This window comes from Centruroides vittatus, unplaced genomic scaffold (assembly GCF_030686945.1).
Source record: "Centruroides vittatus isolate TY-2023 unplaced genomic scaffold, ASM3068694v2 contig_680, whole genome shotgun sequence".
NCBI classification, from domain to species: domain Eukaryota; kingdom Metazoa; phylum Arthropoda; class Arachnida; order Scorpiones; family Buthidae; genus Centruroides; species Centruroides vittatus.
The window spans coordinates 3,277,216-3,295,965 of NW_027122427.1; the positions used below are offsets into that span (position 1 = coordinate 3,277,216).

Below are 18,750 nucleotides of genomic sequence, written 5' to 3' on the forward strand. Positions count from 1 at the left end.
TGTATCGGATGATCTGTAATGATTGTATCGGACATGAAAATAATCTGCAAGAAGAGAATTCCTTTTGGTTTCGCAAAGAACTTCTTATTATTAGGCAGAGTTGTTTTTGAGAAAAATTTATAACAGTACAAATTATATATCTTAAAAATAAGTTAATACAAAATAAGAAAATGGTATAAATGAGAAAGATTAAAAAATTCTCAGCCTGAAAATTTAACAATTCGTTTTAGAGACAATTTTTTTGGTAAAACAAATATCACATTCAGAAAACAGATTGTTTCCTTCAAAATCGGTACAATTTTCGCCAATGATCCTGGAGCCGTATTCTGGTCACTTATCTCTCATCTCTTCTTTCAATGACGTCAAAATGAGAGACGAAATTCGTCTCTCAGAAACAGTTGCGATTCTGGTCACTTTTAACGATCTCGTCTTCGTCGATGACGTCACGATACTACTATGTTGATTATACGTGTTCGGGTTATATGCGCGCGCACACGGTATAAAATTTTAACCAATGAAATTATAAGATTTTCGAAAATGCAGAGTATGTAATCATAGATCACTTGGCGAGGAAAGCACGTAATTTCGACGAATGTACATTTTTTGTTTTCTAACGTTTTTACGGATTGTAATGTCAATTCGTCTCTTAACAAATAAAAATTTTAATAACCTAAGTTAGAAAAGCGTGCGTACTTAGATATTTTTCGAAATTTTACCATCTAATTTTTCCTTACTATCTAAGTAAGATTAACATCATATTCGCTAGTTCAGTAACTGATGTAGGATAATTAAAAAACAAAAAATGGAATTAGTGACGTTTCCGAGTAGGCACTGGAAAAAAATCAGAAGCATTTTCTCTTTCGAAATATTTTTTTCCGAGATAGAGAACGTTCTCTAATACGATTGTACAGCACGAATAGCATCCAGTCATTCGTATTGGACACTAGCTGACTCGGCCATGCGTTGTTGTGGCTCATAATGTATCTGTTATAAATGTATAACACTTCCCTCGTGGGGAATTTCAAAAATTCCCTTTTTAGTGTATATTCTGTTGACGTAACCCATTAAAACGCAATTAAAAACGCAAAAAACCGCATGTAAAATATCAGGTCAGTCCATAAGTCCATGCGCATTTTTATGACCTTGAGAAAAATCTTGTTTTTAAAAATGTCAGTCTAATGTGATAATTTTTACACTGAAGTGTTAAATTGGATCTCATTCATATAATACTGTTCAGAATTGTGAACATTTCAGTTGTTTATTTTCGTTAAAATGGAAGTAACCGACAAATACAAAAGACATGTTTTATACTTTTTATTTTTAAGTGGTGAGAATGCTACAAATGCAGCCAAAAAAATAAATACTGTACATAATCAAATTGTAATTAGTGCAAGGACTGCGCAGAAGTAGTTTGAAAGATTTAGAAACAATGATTTTAGTGTGGAGGATAAGGCTCGTACTGGAAGACCCGTTGACTTTGATGATGATGCTCTCTCTGCACTAGTTGAAGCAGAACCATCTTTAACAGTTGATGAAATTGTGGAACGTTTAAATTCATCCCATGGAACTGTTCATGGACACCTACAACAAATCGGAAAAGTTTCAAAGCTAGGAAAATGGATACCACATGAACTGTCAATAGCTAACCGACAACAACGTGTAAACATTTGCACGTCTCTTTTATCCCGTACTGCTTTAGAACCTTTTCTTGGTAGGCTGGTTACTGGAGACGAAAAATGGATCCTCTGTAATAATGTGATGAGAAAAAGACAATGGATGGATCGCGACAAGCAGCCAAAACCGACTGCAAAAGGTGGGTTGCATCCAAAAAAATTATTTTGTCTGTTTGGTGGGATATGTCAGATGTAATTCACTTTGAGCTGTTAGAACCTAATCAAACAATTACAGCTCAAATGTATTGTGAGCAATTAGAGCGTTTAAATGAAAAATTGAAAAAAAATCGTTAGTGAACAGAAAGCAGGTTCTCTTGCAGCATAACAATGCCAGACCACACGCTGCAAAAATAACTGTACGGAAACTTGAAAGCTACAACTGGGAAATTTTACGTCATCCACCATATTCGCCAGATATTGCTCCCAGTGATTATCATCTTTTTCGCAGTTTGCAGAATTTTTTAAAAGGGAAAACTTTTGAGGATGAGAACAATGTAAAAAAGGCTATTTCTGAATATTTTGATTCAAAACCGAAATCATTTTACGAAGACGGGATTAAAAAGCTACCATCAAGATGGCAAGAAATTGTGCAAAATAATGGTGAATACATTATAGATTGAAATAAAATTTAATTAAAATTTTTGCTGCTTTTTTTGTAGATAAAAATACGCATGAACTTATGGACTGACCTTATTGATTAATCGTAATCAAACATACGCCCGCTTGTCATATGATTAATGAACTTTTAAACCTTTTTAAAAAATAAAAATGTAATTTCTACATTGAGATGGCTTCTTTTTTTAATTCATTAAGGAAAGTAAGCTTACATTTGAAAAGTTATAATTTTACAACATCGAAATTATTCAGTTGCGGTATAACAAAACTCGAAGAACGGTGGAACGAAAATAAAGAGATTCCCGAACATTTTAATTTTTTTGAAGATGCTGTGAAATATTGGGCATTGAAAGAAAACGTAAGTTATCTTTTATATCAATTTCATAAATTTTATTTGTTAGAACTCTAAACTGAAATGAGTATCAAAACTAGGTTTATATTTTGAACTAAAATCCCGTAGAATTTTCAAAATCAAAAGTAACATTTTTATCACGTTTTCTTAAATTTCAACTTAAGTATTTTCTAGTATATTTTTATGCCCAACATCGAACACTGCTGTGTACAGCGAGTTCGTGCCTCGTTAATTGGCTGACCACGTGGACTTTTCCAGATTTGCTTCACTTCCCTAATATCTAATTAGAGCCAGTTTTCCACGGAACGTCTTCCGGTGAGGCACCTCCCAGCGTTGCCTTATTCCACCCAGTGGCGTAGCGTGGAAATCAGCCGCCCGGGGCAGAGGAAAATTTTGCCGCCCCCTTATTTAGGTATCTCAATTTAAAAGACTAAAATATACAGTAATTCTAAAGAACATTTCGGTAAGAACAATCATCATTATTGTGTATTGTACAGGTTACAAATAAAAAAGTCATGTATATATGTTTTGCAATATGATAATCACACATTTTTATTACAAAAATTTTTACAAGATATTATTATTTATTGTGAAATTTTGCCGCCCCCTAAAAGTGCCGCCCGGGGCGGGCCGCCCCTGCCGCCCCCACTACGCTACGTCACTGATTCCACCAAAGAATTTTAATATATTTTTCTCCGAATATTTAAATTAATATTTGATTTCGTATTTCATGTAATAATCTGTGTCGATTAGATATAAATATCATTCGATAGGATTTAAGTACATGTGATAATGGAAAAAAAATACTGTTTAGTGCTGAATGATTACGTTGAGTTTATACAAGCTATATACAGTTTACAGTAACAGTTCAGTAATATTTTAATTAGCCTAAAACCTTTAATTTTAAGATTATCGCAAAATGTATTGTCTGTAATAAATAAATTTTAAATTTCAGTAATTCTGTATGTTCAGTTTAAGATTCAGTATTAGGCCTATATATTATCATTCCAATTTGTTCTGATTTTTGAGAGACACTTCTCAAAGCTATCAACTTACTAATTTATTAATGGAGAGGATAATTAAAAAATTACTCGTATAAATTTTCCTTTATGATATGATATATGTCTAGAATAGGTTTTTATTGAACAGCTATTTTGAAAATTACTAAACAACTAAACACTCCGATTAAGCGTGCATGTAGTAGAATGATGCTGTTCATATAACTCACGAGTGTTTTATCATCGTACTATAAATCCATGTTTTACGCATAAAATCAAATCGTATTGTATTAAAGGATATATCGTGTTATAAGTTCCTTAAAATGTCCATAATAACTTCGCTAACAAATAGGCTATCTTTTGCGCGAAGATGAATTCGGAAACGTGGTCCTTTCCATGTTAATTCTTCTAGAAGAACACAGCATGATAATGTATAAATAAAGTTATTAATACAAATTAATGTCAATAATTCTAGGTAAACATTACTTTAAATTCTTCCTACTAAATCTAAATTACGCTCAATCTCTAAGCATAATCTTTCTATTAAAATATTTCTACTAGGTTATATAATTAATCTAAAGCAGACATTTGAATATAGATGGTTATTTTGATTATCTCATTAATATTTTATCATTACGAGTGTTAATTCTATTAACTATAATTTATAAAAAAATTTTTAAAATAAAAAGTTTAAAATTACAACATATACACAGTATATATGCACTGTGCATATTTTCAGAATTTAGAAAGAAAAGGACCGCCTGCATTTTGGTATGTAGATAAAAATAACAATGATATAAAATGGAATTTTCAAGAAATCGTTCTACAAACAGAAAAGTAAGCTCTAAACATTTGACTCTTAACAAAAAATTTCTTTTAAGTCCAATTAAAGATTAAATAAAATACTGATATAAATGAAGCATGAATTAGTCTAAATCAGCGTTTCTCAAAGTGGGCGATAACGCCCCCTTGTGGGCGTTGAATAAATCTAGGGGGCGCTGGAGGCAGGGTACTGAACGGTGATCAAAGGTAAAAGTTCCCTTTCCTCTGTCAAACGGATAAGAGGAAACATTGCATTTAATGGTTTCCAGATGTCGAGAACAATGTACGGTAAGGGCACAAAGTGTGAGATTCATAGAAAAGTTTTCCTAAGAATATTTCCAATCCTTTCTCACACGGGGGGCGTTGGGTATAACTTTATGAAACAAAGGGGGCGGTGGATCGAAAAAGTTTGAGAATCACTGGTCTAAATGATCAATACAGGGTTTATCAGGAAGAAATGTAAACATTTTAGGAGACGATTCTTCACATCTAAGAGGAATGAAAAAGTTCACGAAAGCCCGCATCTGCAAACGAACGGTTTCCGAGAAAAATACACAAACTTTAGTGTATGTACCGAGGTCCTTTTCACAGATTCTACTCCGCAGATCGTGTCGAGTTGTACATAGAGCTGGATGAAGGCTGAAGTGTACCGAGAAAAAGTAGTCTTCCGTGATCAATTGATTGACTGGACAAGAAATGCTGTCACTATTATAGATGAGAATTGGAACACGCTTTGAAGGAGGACTCAGTTTGCTAGCGTGCTCAAAAATGTATCGATGCTGAGGGAGTCTATTTCGAGAACATACTCCATCATGTCATGAATCATTATCAGGTGTAACCATAGTTGCTACATTATATTATTGTTTGACAAAACATTCACTGTGCCTTTAATTAACCTATTAATCAATCTATATATTCATGTTATTCACGTAGCCTACTACTCCCAAACGTTCACTTTCCGAAGTATTTACCTTTCCTCTTGATGTGCTCTGTATATATAAAATTGTATTAAATAACAAAATGTAACTGTTCACAAATCTTTGTCATTGTTGACTACGAACACAATATAGTGCTAACTATATTGTGTAGTTGATAACTAATCAACTAAATAACAGGGAGAAGAAAAGCCAAGTGATCGTCGTAAGCACTATATTGTGTTCGTAGTCAACAAGAATCAAGCGCGACACGGTTTCAAGTCATTAATTAAATCTTTGTCAGTTACAATTATCGATTATAATTTTACGATCATTAAATTCATATTCCAATTTTCGGTTAAAAAATTAATTTGTTTTATCGTTAAAACGATAAATAGTAATATTATTATTTATTTAAACATTGTGATGTTTTCCTGTAGAGCAGCTAACGTTCTAAGATCGTGCGGACTAAACAGAAACCATAAAATAATCATTATTCTGCCGAAGATACCGGAATGGTGGCTGATCGTTTTAGCATCTCTTCAATTAGGTAAAACACAATTCAGAATCCTGCAATAAATAATAAATTCTTTAAATATCTTAAATATAAAAATATATCATATTTTATTTTAGGAATTGTGTTTTCTCCAGGAACTATCCAACTAAGGAGCAAAGACATTCTTTATAGAATTAATAGCATTAAAGCTAATTGTATAGTTGCAGATTTAGAGACATCGGAAAGAGTTGATCAGGTATAGTCATGGCTGAACTGACTTGTGGCTTTAAGCTATAACATATAACAAGCTCTTCGTATCTATCGAATGATTCGTAAAAAAATGCGAGACTAAGCTGTAGACTCATAAACGCGAGGCCCTAAGTTGCAGTTTGTTTAGTTTGTGTGCAAATCCGGCCCTGGTTACAGTGTATAAATTTTACACATGTGCTATATTATGAGGATATAGTTTATTATTTACTATCGATAAGTACTTTACAAAAATAGATACTTTAATCTTACGTTTATTTGTTACTACACTCGGTTTACGACAAGGATCGGTATTATTATCGGTTTTATATAACTTATTTATTAATGATATATTCGAGGTGATCCTAAAGTAGTAGACAATTTTATATGCTGATGATATAATACGGAATTAAGTATAACCTTACATATATTTTCTACTTGTTTATTACAAAAATTAAACAATATTAAATTGCTATAATTTAAACCAATCATTATATTTATAGCCAGATTTATATTTAATCAACATGACAAAACTTTTCTTAGTTGTTTATCAAGTGCACTGAATTTGTTTCAAATAGATCAGAGAAGTTAACTTCTTCCTAAATACAAGAAGGCTACAGACCAAAATCGGTCATAAATAATAATATTGAAATTTGGAACAACCGCGTCTTGAATCTTATCCTTCTTATCAAACTTGTTTCCAGAGATGTCCTTTCAACTACGGAAACAAGTAACAATCGACTAGTGCCAGATCTGGATGTGCGATAGATGTTCCAAAACTTCCCACTTGAATTTCTGCAACAAATCTTGTGTGACGCGAGGAGTGCGGACGGGCGATATCGTTCGTTAGAACACCACTTTGTCACCATCCCAATATAGAACGCGGCTCTCGCGTTTCTGATATGAGACATAGTTCCTATCGTGACAAACTTTGATCAACCTTGATATTTAAGATGTATAGCTTACACATAATATATAAACTTTTAACGACTTTTCTAAAATAAATAATAATCGATGATATTCATTGTATCTTTTAGATTGTTAAAGATTGCCCTTCATTAACTACTAAAATTCTTTGCACTGAAAAGAATAAGTAAGAATCAATTCAGAAAGTTTATATAAACTTTCAATTTATTATAGAAATTTAAGTTTTTATATGTAGATATTTATGATTATTTTCTCTCGATTTACAGAGTGAAAGATGGTTGGATCCACTTTAAGACTGAACATGAAAGTTCGCCCCGTTTGAAAGAGGTTTATTCGTTTTAAAATTACTAATTTAAGTTTGAAAATAAAAAGCAGAATATCCACCACATTTAAATTTTAATGAGGAGTACAAGTTAATTTATATGATTACAGTGTGTTAAGACCAAAACGAACGATCCAATGATTATATATTTTACAAGTGGAACTAGTGGAAATCCAAAAGCTGTACAGCATACCTACGAACACGCTTTTTCGATATGCATATGTCGACGGTAAATTATAATATCAATTTGTTCTAAATGCTGTATTTTCGAATATTTTGCATCAAATTAAATGTGTGATTTATTTATTTATTTATTCTTTAGATATTTTGTAGATATTCAATCGAACGCTTTGTCGTGGAATCTAACGGATACATGGATGGTCAAAGACAGTTTGGGTCTCCATGTTTTTAACCTGGTCAATCGGTGCTGGAAATTTCATTTATAATTCTTTACGCTTCGATGCAAAAGAATGCTTAGATGTTAGTTTTTAAGTTCATTTTTCGCTAAAGTAGATAACTTTTAAAAATATATAACAAGTTTATATGCCGGAGCTCATTTTCTTTTAGACCACTATGCCCTGGTCAAGTGTCGCAACAATTTAGAGCGCAAAAGTTCAAAATAATAATAAAATAATGAAAAAATAATTCTATATAGAAACAACAAATGAAGGAATTAGTATAAATTAAAAGCTTATTAGGGACAAAATACTACGCACCAGTTGAAAATATAAATATACGAATATAGTTGTCCTTTGACTCTATAACGCCGGATATGGCTAGAACGGAAATTATCTGTCCCCTAAATACTACGTTTTATTATATCAGTATTCCAGACGATGAATTTGTTTTTCACAGCTTTGATATTTAAAAATCTGTAGAATTACTGCAGAATTAAAATTATAAAATTTAGAATCATTTCATGCAAAACTGACACTATGGTACAATCAGTTTGGGGAGCGCTTGCATATTGTGGGCCTAGGGGCACCATATTTCTAAATACATCACGCTTATGTATAGTAATAATAATGTCAAATTTAAATTTTACCATCCGTGATACACCTCCGAATGTTTAAACATTACTTAAAACCATTATTTTAATGCTAAACAAATAAAATACTGTAGTATAAGGAAAAAAACAATATTATAATGAAATCAGATTTATTTTTCGCGTCTTATAAAATCTTTCCTTTTAAATTTCGGATTCATTAAGCTTCTTCTAATTATTTTTATTTCACGAATTATTAATTACTTTAATTTTATTAAACGAAATCATTTTAAAACAGATTTTACAACGTTATCCAATAACTAATTTCTGTGCACCTCCAACTGCTTTCAAGTTCTTTCTCAAAGAGTATTTAGAGAAATATAAATTTTCCCATCTGAAATCATGCACGAGTGGCGGTGAAAGCTTGGTTTGTATTTACCATTTATATTTGATTTGTATATGATAAGATATGTTTGTAATATATTAAATTACAATGTTAATTAGTTTTAACTTTATAGACAAAAGATTTATTTACAACGTGGAAAGAGAAAACGGGAGTGATGATATACGAAGGATACGCACAATCAGAGACAGTAATGGATATTGGATATTTATTTATTTTTTAAAATGATTGATTGTAATCATATTTAAAGTTCCTGTTAAATCTAAATTTTCAGTCATTGCTGTGTTCGGATCTTCATTGCAAACAGAAAAAACCGGGATCAGTGGGTTTACCTCCGCCATTTCTTCAGTTAGATGTACGTAGGCAATTATCAAAATAATAATTTAATTGCACGTTTAATAAATTATAAATAAATAACACAAAATGTTAAGGTTAGAAAATATTAATTAAATATATTGTGTGTTATTATAACATTATGAACTATACATATTTTTCAGGCAACATTAAATTTTATTGTTATAATTGTATCTACGTAGTAATTAAAATGATTGGAGTTGTGGTGTTTCAGAATTTGTAGATTTGCGAATATTTGATAGAATTAGTGAAAGGAAAATCAATTTTCAAATAAATATCGGAATTTTAATAGTTAACGCAGTCGAGTGTCGATTATCTGAAATAAACGGGCGGGACAATTTCATATAACCGTAGAGAAAGAATAAAAAGATAAAGATATTAAATAAAATAATTAATTTTAATTTTAATACAATAGTAAGATAAGATTAAGAAATAGAAATTTAATTAATACGAAATGATTAAAAATAAAAAAGATCTAATTTATTAAAACTGAGAACAAGTCTTTTATTCCAATTTACAACGTGCAGATGAAACTTTTGAATTCTTAAAAAAAAATACATAATAGTAAAGTTAATAATAACGACATAACTCAATATTAGATCTATAGATTGTCAACAATCGTTATTACATAAAACTTCGTAATTTCTGTTATCTAATCAGTGTACTCTGAAGTCGATTTCGGTTAATCGATTTTTCAAATAATTGATTTTCGGATAATCGTCGCTCCACTGTATATTATAAACATAAATATTTTCGGCTTAAAACAGAAAGTTTTTCACAGAATATTTAATTACCAGAACCACGGAGAGCGATCATGGACTCCGACGAGAAAGCTCCTGGACCCTTCCTCCTTTTCTGACAGGCGAGAACAAATTGAAGACATCATGCCTCCAATTTGTTCTCTCTCTTTTTCTCTGTGCTACAAAAATTATGAAAATTTATTTTTTAGATTTTATAATTAAAATTTTATTATACAAATCTGTATCCGAACCTATCTACAGATCAAGGTCCTAGAACTACAGTTCCAGTTTCTCTCCTCTCTTGTCGCCCATGATAGTTACCAAAACACTAAGAATTCCGTGACCAATATGTCCAATAATTAATTTTATTAGAAAATTAATTTATTTTATTATTTGTTTTTGCAAATTTAATTTAATTAATTGTGTGGTTTAGTAAATAACACAGCCGTTATTAAATTAAAATTGTAAATATTCTCGCTCCTTGTCTGGGTTAATGCTTTCTGATGTAGCCCAAAATTCGTTGATTGAACATACTTATCACACCTTGTAGGTCAAGTGATGAAACGGAGTCAGACAACAAGGGCAAAAGTTCATCACTTTATATTAGTTAGTATTGGACCAAAACTAACTAATATAAAATTCTAATAAAGCGTATACTTATGAAAGGGCTACATCAGAAAATAAAATGTATTTGTTACAATACTGCATTAAAAAACACATTTTTTAAATGAAAACGGTGCAGAAAATGTTCGTTATTCTAATGTTTATTAAAACGATACTTAAACGTTACAAAGAATTATTTCTTTATAGATAATAAACGAAAAATACGAAAAAGTGGAGCCTTTCCAAGAAGGAGAAATCGCTGTAAAAGTACAACCAAATTATCCTATTGGACTGTTTAAAGAATATTTGGTAAGATTTATCATTGCATTGAGTTTTCAATTTTTAATGCAAATTAATTAAATGTGTTGCGAAGTTCTTGGAACTATAAATTAAATTTTTCCATCAAAGAAACAGAATTAATCGTTATCTCAATTCCATAAAGCGTATACAAAAAATATATTATTATTTTAATATATAGTTATATAATGTATTTAATAATTAATATCTACAGAATAATCCAGAAAAAACAAAAGAGGTATTTAAAAATGGTTACTATCTTACCGGCGATCGGGGATATAAAGATAACGACGGTTATCTTTGGTTCATCGGTCGTAATGATGATATAATTAGTTCCTCCGGGTGCGTGTTGTTACTATTTATCTGTTAAATTATAATAATATTTGAAGTAAATTGATTCGGTCGTGTTTTATAGCTATAGAATTGGACCTTTCGAAGTAGAAAGCGCTCTTCAAGAACATCCTGCCGTAAAAGAATGCGCTGTTGTGGGAAGTCCAGACCCTTTAAGAGGAGAAGTATATTTATAAATATATTAATTAACTTTTTATAAATATTAAGATACGTAAACAATAACGATAATTATCCAATCAAATAGTTCTCGCGGAAAATACATTTTTGATTTTAATATGTATACAACTATAGTCAAAAATAAAATACAATAAACCAACGCCAAGGAATTTATCTTCTTCTTCATGGACTAACTATTCCATTATTTTTGTATATTGTAATGTTTTCTTTTACTTCAGCCAGACTGATTACGTCACCAAAACATTTGAAAGGAATTAGTTTGATCTTATTTTTTTATGAAAATAATTTCTAGAAATGCTTTTTCCGCTGTGAAATTCTTCAGTTTTTATAAATTTCTTAAACTTATACAATGGAAATGAAAACACTGTTTTATTCGAATGAGTAAATAAATTTAATATCTTTTACTAAAGAAATTCAAAATTATTAATTTTATATAATTAAATTAAACATTTTTTCTTTTACTTTTTTCGCTCATGTTTACGAAGAGGACGTTTTAACGCTTCGACCATCCGGCCGTTGCAATATTTGTGACGTAATAATTCCTGTAATAAATACAAGTTTGAGATAAAGTTACAGTTACACTAAATTTATTATTAATTATAATTTGATTTTCTTTGGAAAAATATGACAGAAATGCAAGCGAAAGAGAGAATTTTTTAAAGCAACAAGGAAACTTGCAAAAATCTCTATCGTGTTAATGTTTATTTTGTTATACTCAAAACTCTTTCTTTAGTGTTTTCTTAATATACATTAAATTAACACTCATAAACCTTAAAAGTCCAGTAGAAATGAACAAGGGCCAGGGGTGTTAGAACGTATCATACCGATAATGTTTAACTTCCGATTTACCAAAAAAGAATGCAAAATAAAAAAGTCAGTTCAATTCAATCAATCGGAGTAAAAAATCAATTCAAGTTTTTTTTACTCGTATTCTTTATTGATAATTCTGTCATCAATTCTGAAAGAATTATACATTTTCAGAAGTTCTAGAAATTATTCTTCGATAATTATGGATAAAAATAATTAATATTTCTTTATTCCGATGCAATAGAATATAATTATATTAATAAAATCAACAGTAAAATTCTTTAAGATATTAATGCTTTAATTTTTATGTTTTGATTAATATACTTTCAAATTTTGACATAATATCGTTTTTTATTCATCATCCATTATGGGCAGACAAGAGCCAATTACAGATCGTGTTTCACTAATAAGGGACAGAATTCGGCTGTGTAACGTATTATAAGTTCGTGTCTCGTGTAAAAAATTCAATCCAATTATAAAAAAATTCATATACTGCATTTACAAAAGCGATGATGTCGAATTAATTAATTAAAATCAATTTTTTTAGGTAGTTAAAGCTTTCATAATACTAACTGAGAAATACAATGACGTTGATAAAGAAGAACTGATAATACAGTTACAAGATCACGTTAAAAATATTACTTCTCCTTATAAATATCCTAGAAAAGTAAGTATGAATATTATTATATTAAAAGTTTAATTAACTCACTTAAATTATTTTGCTTTTAGATTGAATTTGTAGAAGATTTACCAAGAACGATAAGTGGAAAAGTACAAAGATTCAAATTACGATTAAAAGAAACAGAGAAAAATAAGTTATAATAGCATAATAAATTTTATTTCTTTACTTTTTGCCAATTGGATGGTTTTTAGTAATTAACTTACACTTTGAAATACTTTTAGGAAAGAAACTTAAGTTGGTCTTCTAAATCCTCGGTTTAATTGTAATTTTCCTTATTGATGAAATCTGAATTCGACGAAAACTTCAATTTTTAAACATAGACTATAATGAAATTATAAATGTTTGTTTCAGCTTACTTTCTGTATTTACAGTCGTATTAAACTATACATTATTAATTATAAATCATCTATGTATAGTTAATTTATAATTAAAATTAATTTCGACAATTTATTTCTGAAATGGATCATATTTTTCTAAAGTTAACTGCAACTGAAAAAAGACTACATGGGCCTTTATTTTGCAAATAAATTATTTTTCGATCAAATCTAACTAGCAAACGATTAGGCTACATCTTCAAGAGGGAAATAAAATTTAATTTTGCTTGTTTGTCGATTAATTGCGTTTCTATTATGTAAGTAAAGATAACGTCATATGTTTATTATGTTTTTAATAGTCATAATGTTCTTTAACATTACAGGATATCCATGTTGCGTACGTTATAGATAACTTTTAAAGTTTTTAATGAACACACCATTAAAACGTTAATCATTATTTTCAAAAAGTTAGTTAAAATAGCTATTAAATGAGGTTTTGAATGAGACACCTTCTTCCAAATTCTTATATTAAAACAACAAGCAGGCATGCGGGGCAATCAGCCTAATGATATATGCGTACCGCACATGATATAATCTATACTAAATCTGTCTATATAATAATTAAAGCTCGGATTTTAAGAAGCAGCACCTCACTTCTAATAGTTTACGGGAGAGATCATAAACACTTCATTTATGTTTATTTCGTGTTTATGTAACAAACAAGCTACATTTGTTTGCATCTTTTTCATTTTTTTTTCCTTTTTTAAGTATTTTACTGCATTATTCCCCATTTTTGAAACCTTTTCTTATCATAATTCATAATAACCATTTTCTTTTTTACAGAAAACAGTATAAACGTATTTATTAAATATAAAGTACAGTAATAATTTAGCACCTTATGTATTTGTGATGTACTGTACAATAGTAATACCAAATATCACAAATCTACGAGATTGCATTTTTAATATTTTTTCCCGCCGTTTTGTAATGCCGAAAGTGCCAAGATCTAAACTGTACGAATTGGCAAATTTCTTTGAGGTTGGTTGGTTGATGGTTTTTGGCACAAAGGCCACATAGGCCAAGATGCACCACGTCAAATGGTTTGTTTGTCTAACTTTATATATAGGCATATATATAGGCATATATAAAATATAAACAAAAATAAAACAAGTAAAATGGCAAAACCGTATTTGGGACAGCACTATGTCTCGGAGACTCACTACTGAATGGGATCAAAGTGAGCGTCTCCGGTCTTCTTTAGTGTCGCTGGATTTGAGCGCGATCGTTCAAACTTCGCCAGCCACGACCACGACCACGAGGTCATCACGATGCATTTTCGGTGAAATTAACCTATCCCATTTCGAAATTTCTCTCCATTGCCTGTTGCCCGGAGTTGAATTTTTGTAGATGCCTAATGAAAATTTCTCGTTTTTGAAAAAAAAAAATAATCCTGGCTATTGTATCGTCCGAAATTATTTTTTTATTTTGCACAAACAATATATATATCTATATCTATATATATCATCGAGACGAGTTGATAATGATGATGATAATAATAATAATAATAATAATCATGCCAAAAACTATACAACACATCACCTCTGGTTGCAAGCTCTTGGCACAGACATTATTTACACAGACATAATCAAGTAGCAAATATAATACACCAAGAGCTTGCAAAGAAACACAAATTAGTAGACATTCACGAACCGTACTACAAATACATTTCACAGACAGTAATGGAAAACAACACACACAAAATGTACTACGACAGAGCCATAATCCAGTGGCGTGCCGTGACATTCGATGATAGGGAAGCTATGTTTCTGTAAGAAGCCGACTTACAGGGGCAACCAATTAATTGCGCGTCAGGGCCCGTTCGTATTCGTTTGTTCGATAAGCCAGTAAAAACCGTATACTTCTTTAAATGTATTTTTAATAGATTATCTGACGTACTTAATAAATAAGAAAGTTCAATATAATTATCTCCGTTATTAGATTCAATAAATTCCCTACGCCCTCTAAATGCCAAGTCTTGCTTTGAGAAAAAACATATAACATCTATTAATTTAGATATACCTATTAATCGTAATTATCTCGTTATATTTTCAATATTTATTTTATATTGTCTACCAATGTTAAATTCTATTCCGCTTCGATTTGAAAATTGCTTCAATTTTACGAAAGAATCGTCATTCGTCATAAATTTTATCGTCAAAATGTCGAAATTTGTTGTTGACGTATTTATATTTAATTTAGGCATTGGTCTTTCTCTTTTAATAATGTTTTCTTTTTCATTATATGGTCTTGAGCCAAAACTTTTTTAAAATAAATTTTTGAATCACTAGCCACGATGTAAGGGCTAAAATTAAAATTATAAAAAAAACGTACTTGGTAAAACAAAATGTGTGACGAATATGCATACCTAGTACAAAAAATTCTTCAATTGTACGAATATACTTTAAAGAAACTTATAATTAAATATAACTTTGTGAAGAAACGTACATAAAAATAACAAAATATTCTTTACTTTTTAAATCTTAAAACAATCCACTTAATGAAATAGCTCCCTACGAGTGGCTGATGAATGAAATCGGAGACGGTCTAGATAGGTGTGTGCGTGCCAAATCCCGAGGGTGTCGATACCGGTCAATGTCAAATGCCTCTTTTGTCGCGTCACTAGTATATATCAAAGGACGCGACGGGGTTGTTGCAGATTTTAAACGTTTCTCACCTTAGCTGTAAAAATCTAAATATGTTAAACTTAACAGATTGTCCGTCGTTCGTTTTCTAACTAATTCGTTTTAGGACCGAGTGTTCACGGAAATTTCCAAAATTTACAACTTTTCGGTCACTCTCATTGAACTGGAGAAATTTCTGTCTTTATTACATCTAATATTACGAAGAGATCAGACCCCACTGTACTCGGCAAGAGATTGGTTCGGTTAAGCTTCTGTTTAAGTAAAATTTCGGCTCTCATCAGGATTTTATTTATGTTTCTAATTTTCTATTCGCTTAATTATTTAACTACTTCTTAAATAGAAATAAGTTGAAACCGGTTACTTTGTATTTGAATATCTGTAGTCTTGGGAAAGAAGTGGAAAGAAATTTTTATGATAACCGATACATAAATCGTAAATTTAAAGAAAATAAATTCTAGAGTTTTTTTGTACCATTGTGCGTCTCGTTCATTAAATTTGGTTGTAAATGATGCTGCCAAAGTAACAGTTAATTTTTTAACACTACTAGAATTGTACACGTTTTTTCTCCATCCCCTTACAGATGGGGCATACTAAATCGTAATATCACCGGTTTAACATTGAAATCCGTAAGTAATATAAGATGGGAGAGCGGAATAAATATATCAAATATTTTAATGGATTTTTTTAAAACTCCTGTCAACTATACGGAACTATCATAAAAACATACCAGTAAATTCCTATCGGTTGGGTTAAGTTATAAATCTAGTCTAGGGTGGGCAACCTTTTTTATAATATGGGCCAGAATAAATTTTACGTTTTTTCCGCGGGCCGTAGTAGTTAATTGACGCCTTCTTATGACTTGTAATTTTTTTAGTCCGCAAATATGAAATAAATAAATAAAAAGTTAATTACTACATTTATTTCTCTTATCGTTTTCGAAAATTACAAAGAATTGGAAAAAATAACTATTAATTAGTTATTTTTCCAATTTAATAATCTATTAAAGATCTCGCGGGCCGGATAGAGACTTTTCGCGAGCCGTAGCTGGCCCGCGGGCCGGGGGTTGCCCGCCGTTGATCTAGTCTACTCGTGATTCGCATAATCGAGCGAGGGCGGCCGAATATCTAGCAGGCAGACGGCTAACAGCCCACAACCGGTCCGGGATATAAAATTAGATGCTTTATGCGTGTGTCGCTTCTACCAGCTAAACCGGGTGAGGTTGGTGCTCTGTAAACTGCATGTGCTAATGCCTATATAATCTGGCCTGATTGTAGACTGACCCGGTTTCGACACTCCTTCCGCCATCGAATTATTCGAACATACGATAGCAATCTTATCGTTTTTTTTTTTTTCACATGTAGTATAGAAATTTGTAAAAGATACATAATGCAGTTATAATAAAATATTACTTTTAATTAATGCAAGGTAGATTAAAATATGAAAATTTATATTTTATAAAATACAAGGGAAGGTCATTGGTAGGTGGAATCGGCGCTTCCATCGCTTCCAATGACGGCAAGCCACTGAAAGAGAGGGTTCCCGAATATCAGTGTAACCAGAATCGAGTTACACACACGTGTGTGTGTGTTGTGTGTGTGTGTGTGTGTGTGTGTGTGTGTGTGTCTCAACTGTACCCATTAAATGCTGTCACTGCGCTTTTGTTACTGTGAAACATTGAGTCTTAAAAAGACATTCGGAACGAATTTCTACGAGTTTAATGGCTGGGACAGATCTTCAATAAAAGAAAAAAATAAATAAAAATAGGAAAATATAATTTTGTGTTTTGTCTGCCCCGTCAGGGAAAAAGGCGATTTGTAGGAAATTTTTAAAGCGTTATTAGGCTAAACGGGATTTAATAGGATCACTTCGACACGATAATGCATTTCTTGTATAAAAAGGATGTAAATTTAATAAGTATGAGCATCTAAATTAAATTATAAAATGATTGGGTACGAAATAATTGAACGAATAAACAATCCAAACAATTTGTATTGTAGAATAATAATAATTTGGCCAATTGTTGGAAATCCACATCGAAAAATGGCAGAAGAATTAGATATTTTACACGTCAGATGTCCTATTTGTCTGGATGTTTACATCGACCCGGTCACCCTCACGTGCGGCCATCTGTATTGCAAGACATGTATCGAGAGTGTTAGAAAAACCGGAAAAGTTTGTCCGATGTGTCGAACTCCGATACGCAAAATTAAAAGGAGAGACCATCGGGTAAAAGAAGTGAAGAAACTCATGGCCACACATTACGCCATCTGCCATTCGTGTGAGGAAACAACTCTCTTATCCGGACTACGCGAGCACAGGACAGCATGCGAACAGGCTGCCAAAAATCCCAACAAGAGTACACCTGCTGATGCGAAAATCATTCGATGTGCAATGTGCCAAAAAAAGATCGCACCCAACGGACTGTTAAAGCGCCTGAAAAACAAGAAGAAACGTGGACATTCGTTGATCTGTCCGAAGTGCGCTTTGAAAAAATGCGACTAAATGGAGATGGTCGCATCATTTAAAATAGACGTAAACAAAATTTTCAATGAATAATTTTAAATAGAAATAACGCTTCGTTTCGGCGAATCTAAATGCAAAATTTCTGAATTTTCAATCATTAAAATTTGATTTTATTATTTACGAATTATTTCTTTATATACAGAAAAAAAGTACACATGCCACTCATATTTAAAGTCCAAGTAGACAATTAACAATATTAGGATTTAAGGACAGTAAGGCTTTCACAACTCCTGCCATACTGTTTGTTATCTGTTCAATTTTCTATCGTAAGTTTGATCTCATGTAGTTTATTGTGGACTTGGCCGTTCCACACATTTTGCCATTTCTCTGCTAGTCGTTTTTTAATGACTACCTTCAAATCACCTAGGGCAGTAGCAGTGGCGTAGCGTGGGTGTCAGCCGCCCCGTTAAATAAAATGCGGGGAATCCCTACAAGTCAGTACAGACG

At 31.3% G+C, this 18,750-nt stretch overlaps 2 protein-coding genes across 2 annotated transcripts; both read left to right on the forward strand.

Annotated features, from left to right (window-relative positions):
• The first annotated feature begins 2,396 nt into the window (after positions 1-2,396).
• Positions 2,397-13,033, forward strand: LOC136980193 (acyl-coenzyme A synthetase ACSM4, mitochondrial-like). The gene is given in 17 exon segments (XM_067276257.1): positions 2,397-2,646; positions 4,378-4,475; positions 5,815-5,924; positions 6,008-6,126; positions 7,154-7,209; positions 7,310-7,370; positions 7,476-7,594; positions 7,688-7,733; positions 7,735-7,845; positions 8,649-8,777; positions 8,869-8,943; positions 9,028-9,108; positions 10,658-10,759; positions 10,962-11,089; positions 11,163-11,262; positions 12,630-12,749; positions 12,812-13,033. Coding segments are annotated over 17 exon segments (1,734 nt in total). The 5' UTR covers positions 2,397-2,460; the 3' UTR covers positions 12,905-13,033.
• Positions 13,034-17,820: 4,787 nt separating this feature from the next.
• On the forward strand, positions 17,821-18,282 carry LOC136980232 (E3 ubiquitin-protein ligase RNF125-like). The gene has a single exon (XM_067276326.1). The coding sequence runs from the start codon at positions 17,821-17,823 to the stop codon at positions 18,280-18,282; it is 462 nt and encodes a 153-aa protein (XP_067132427.1).
• The last annotated feature ends 468 nt before the right edge of the window (positions 18,283-18,750 follow it).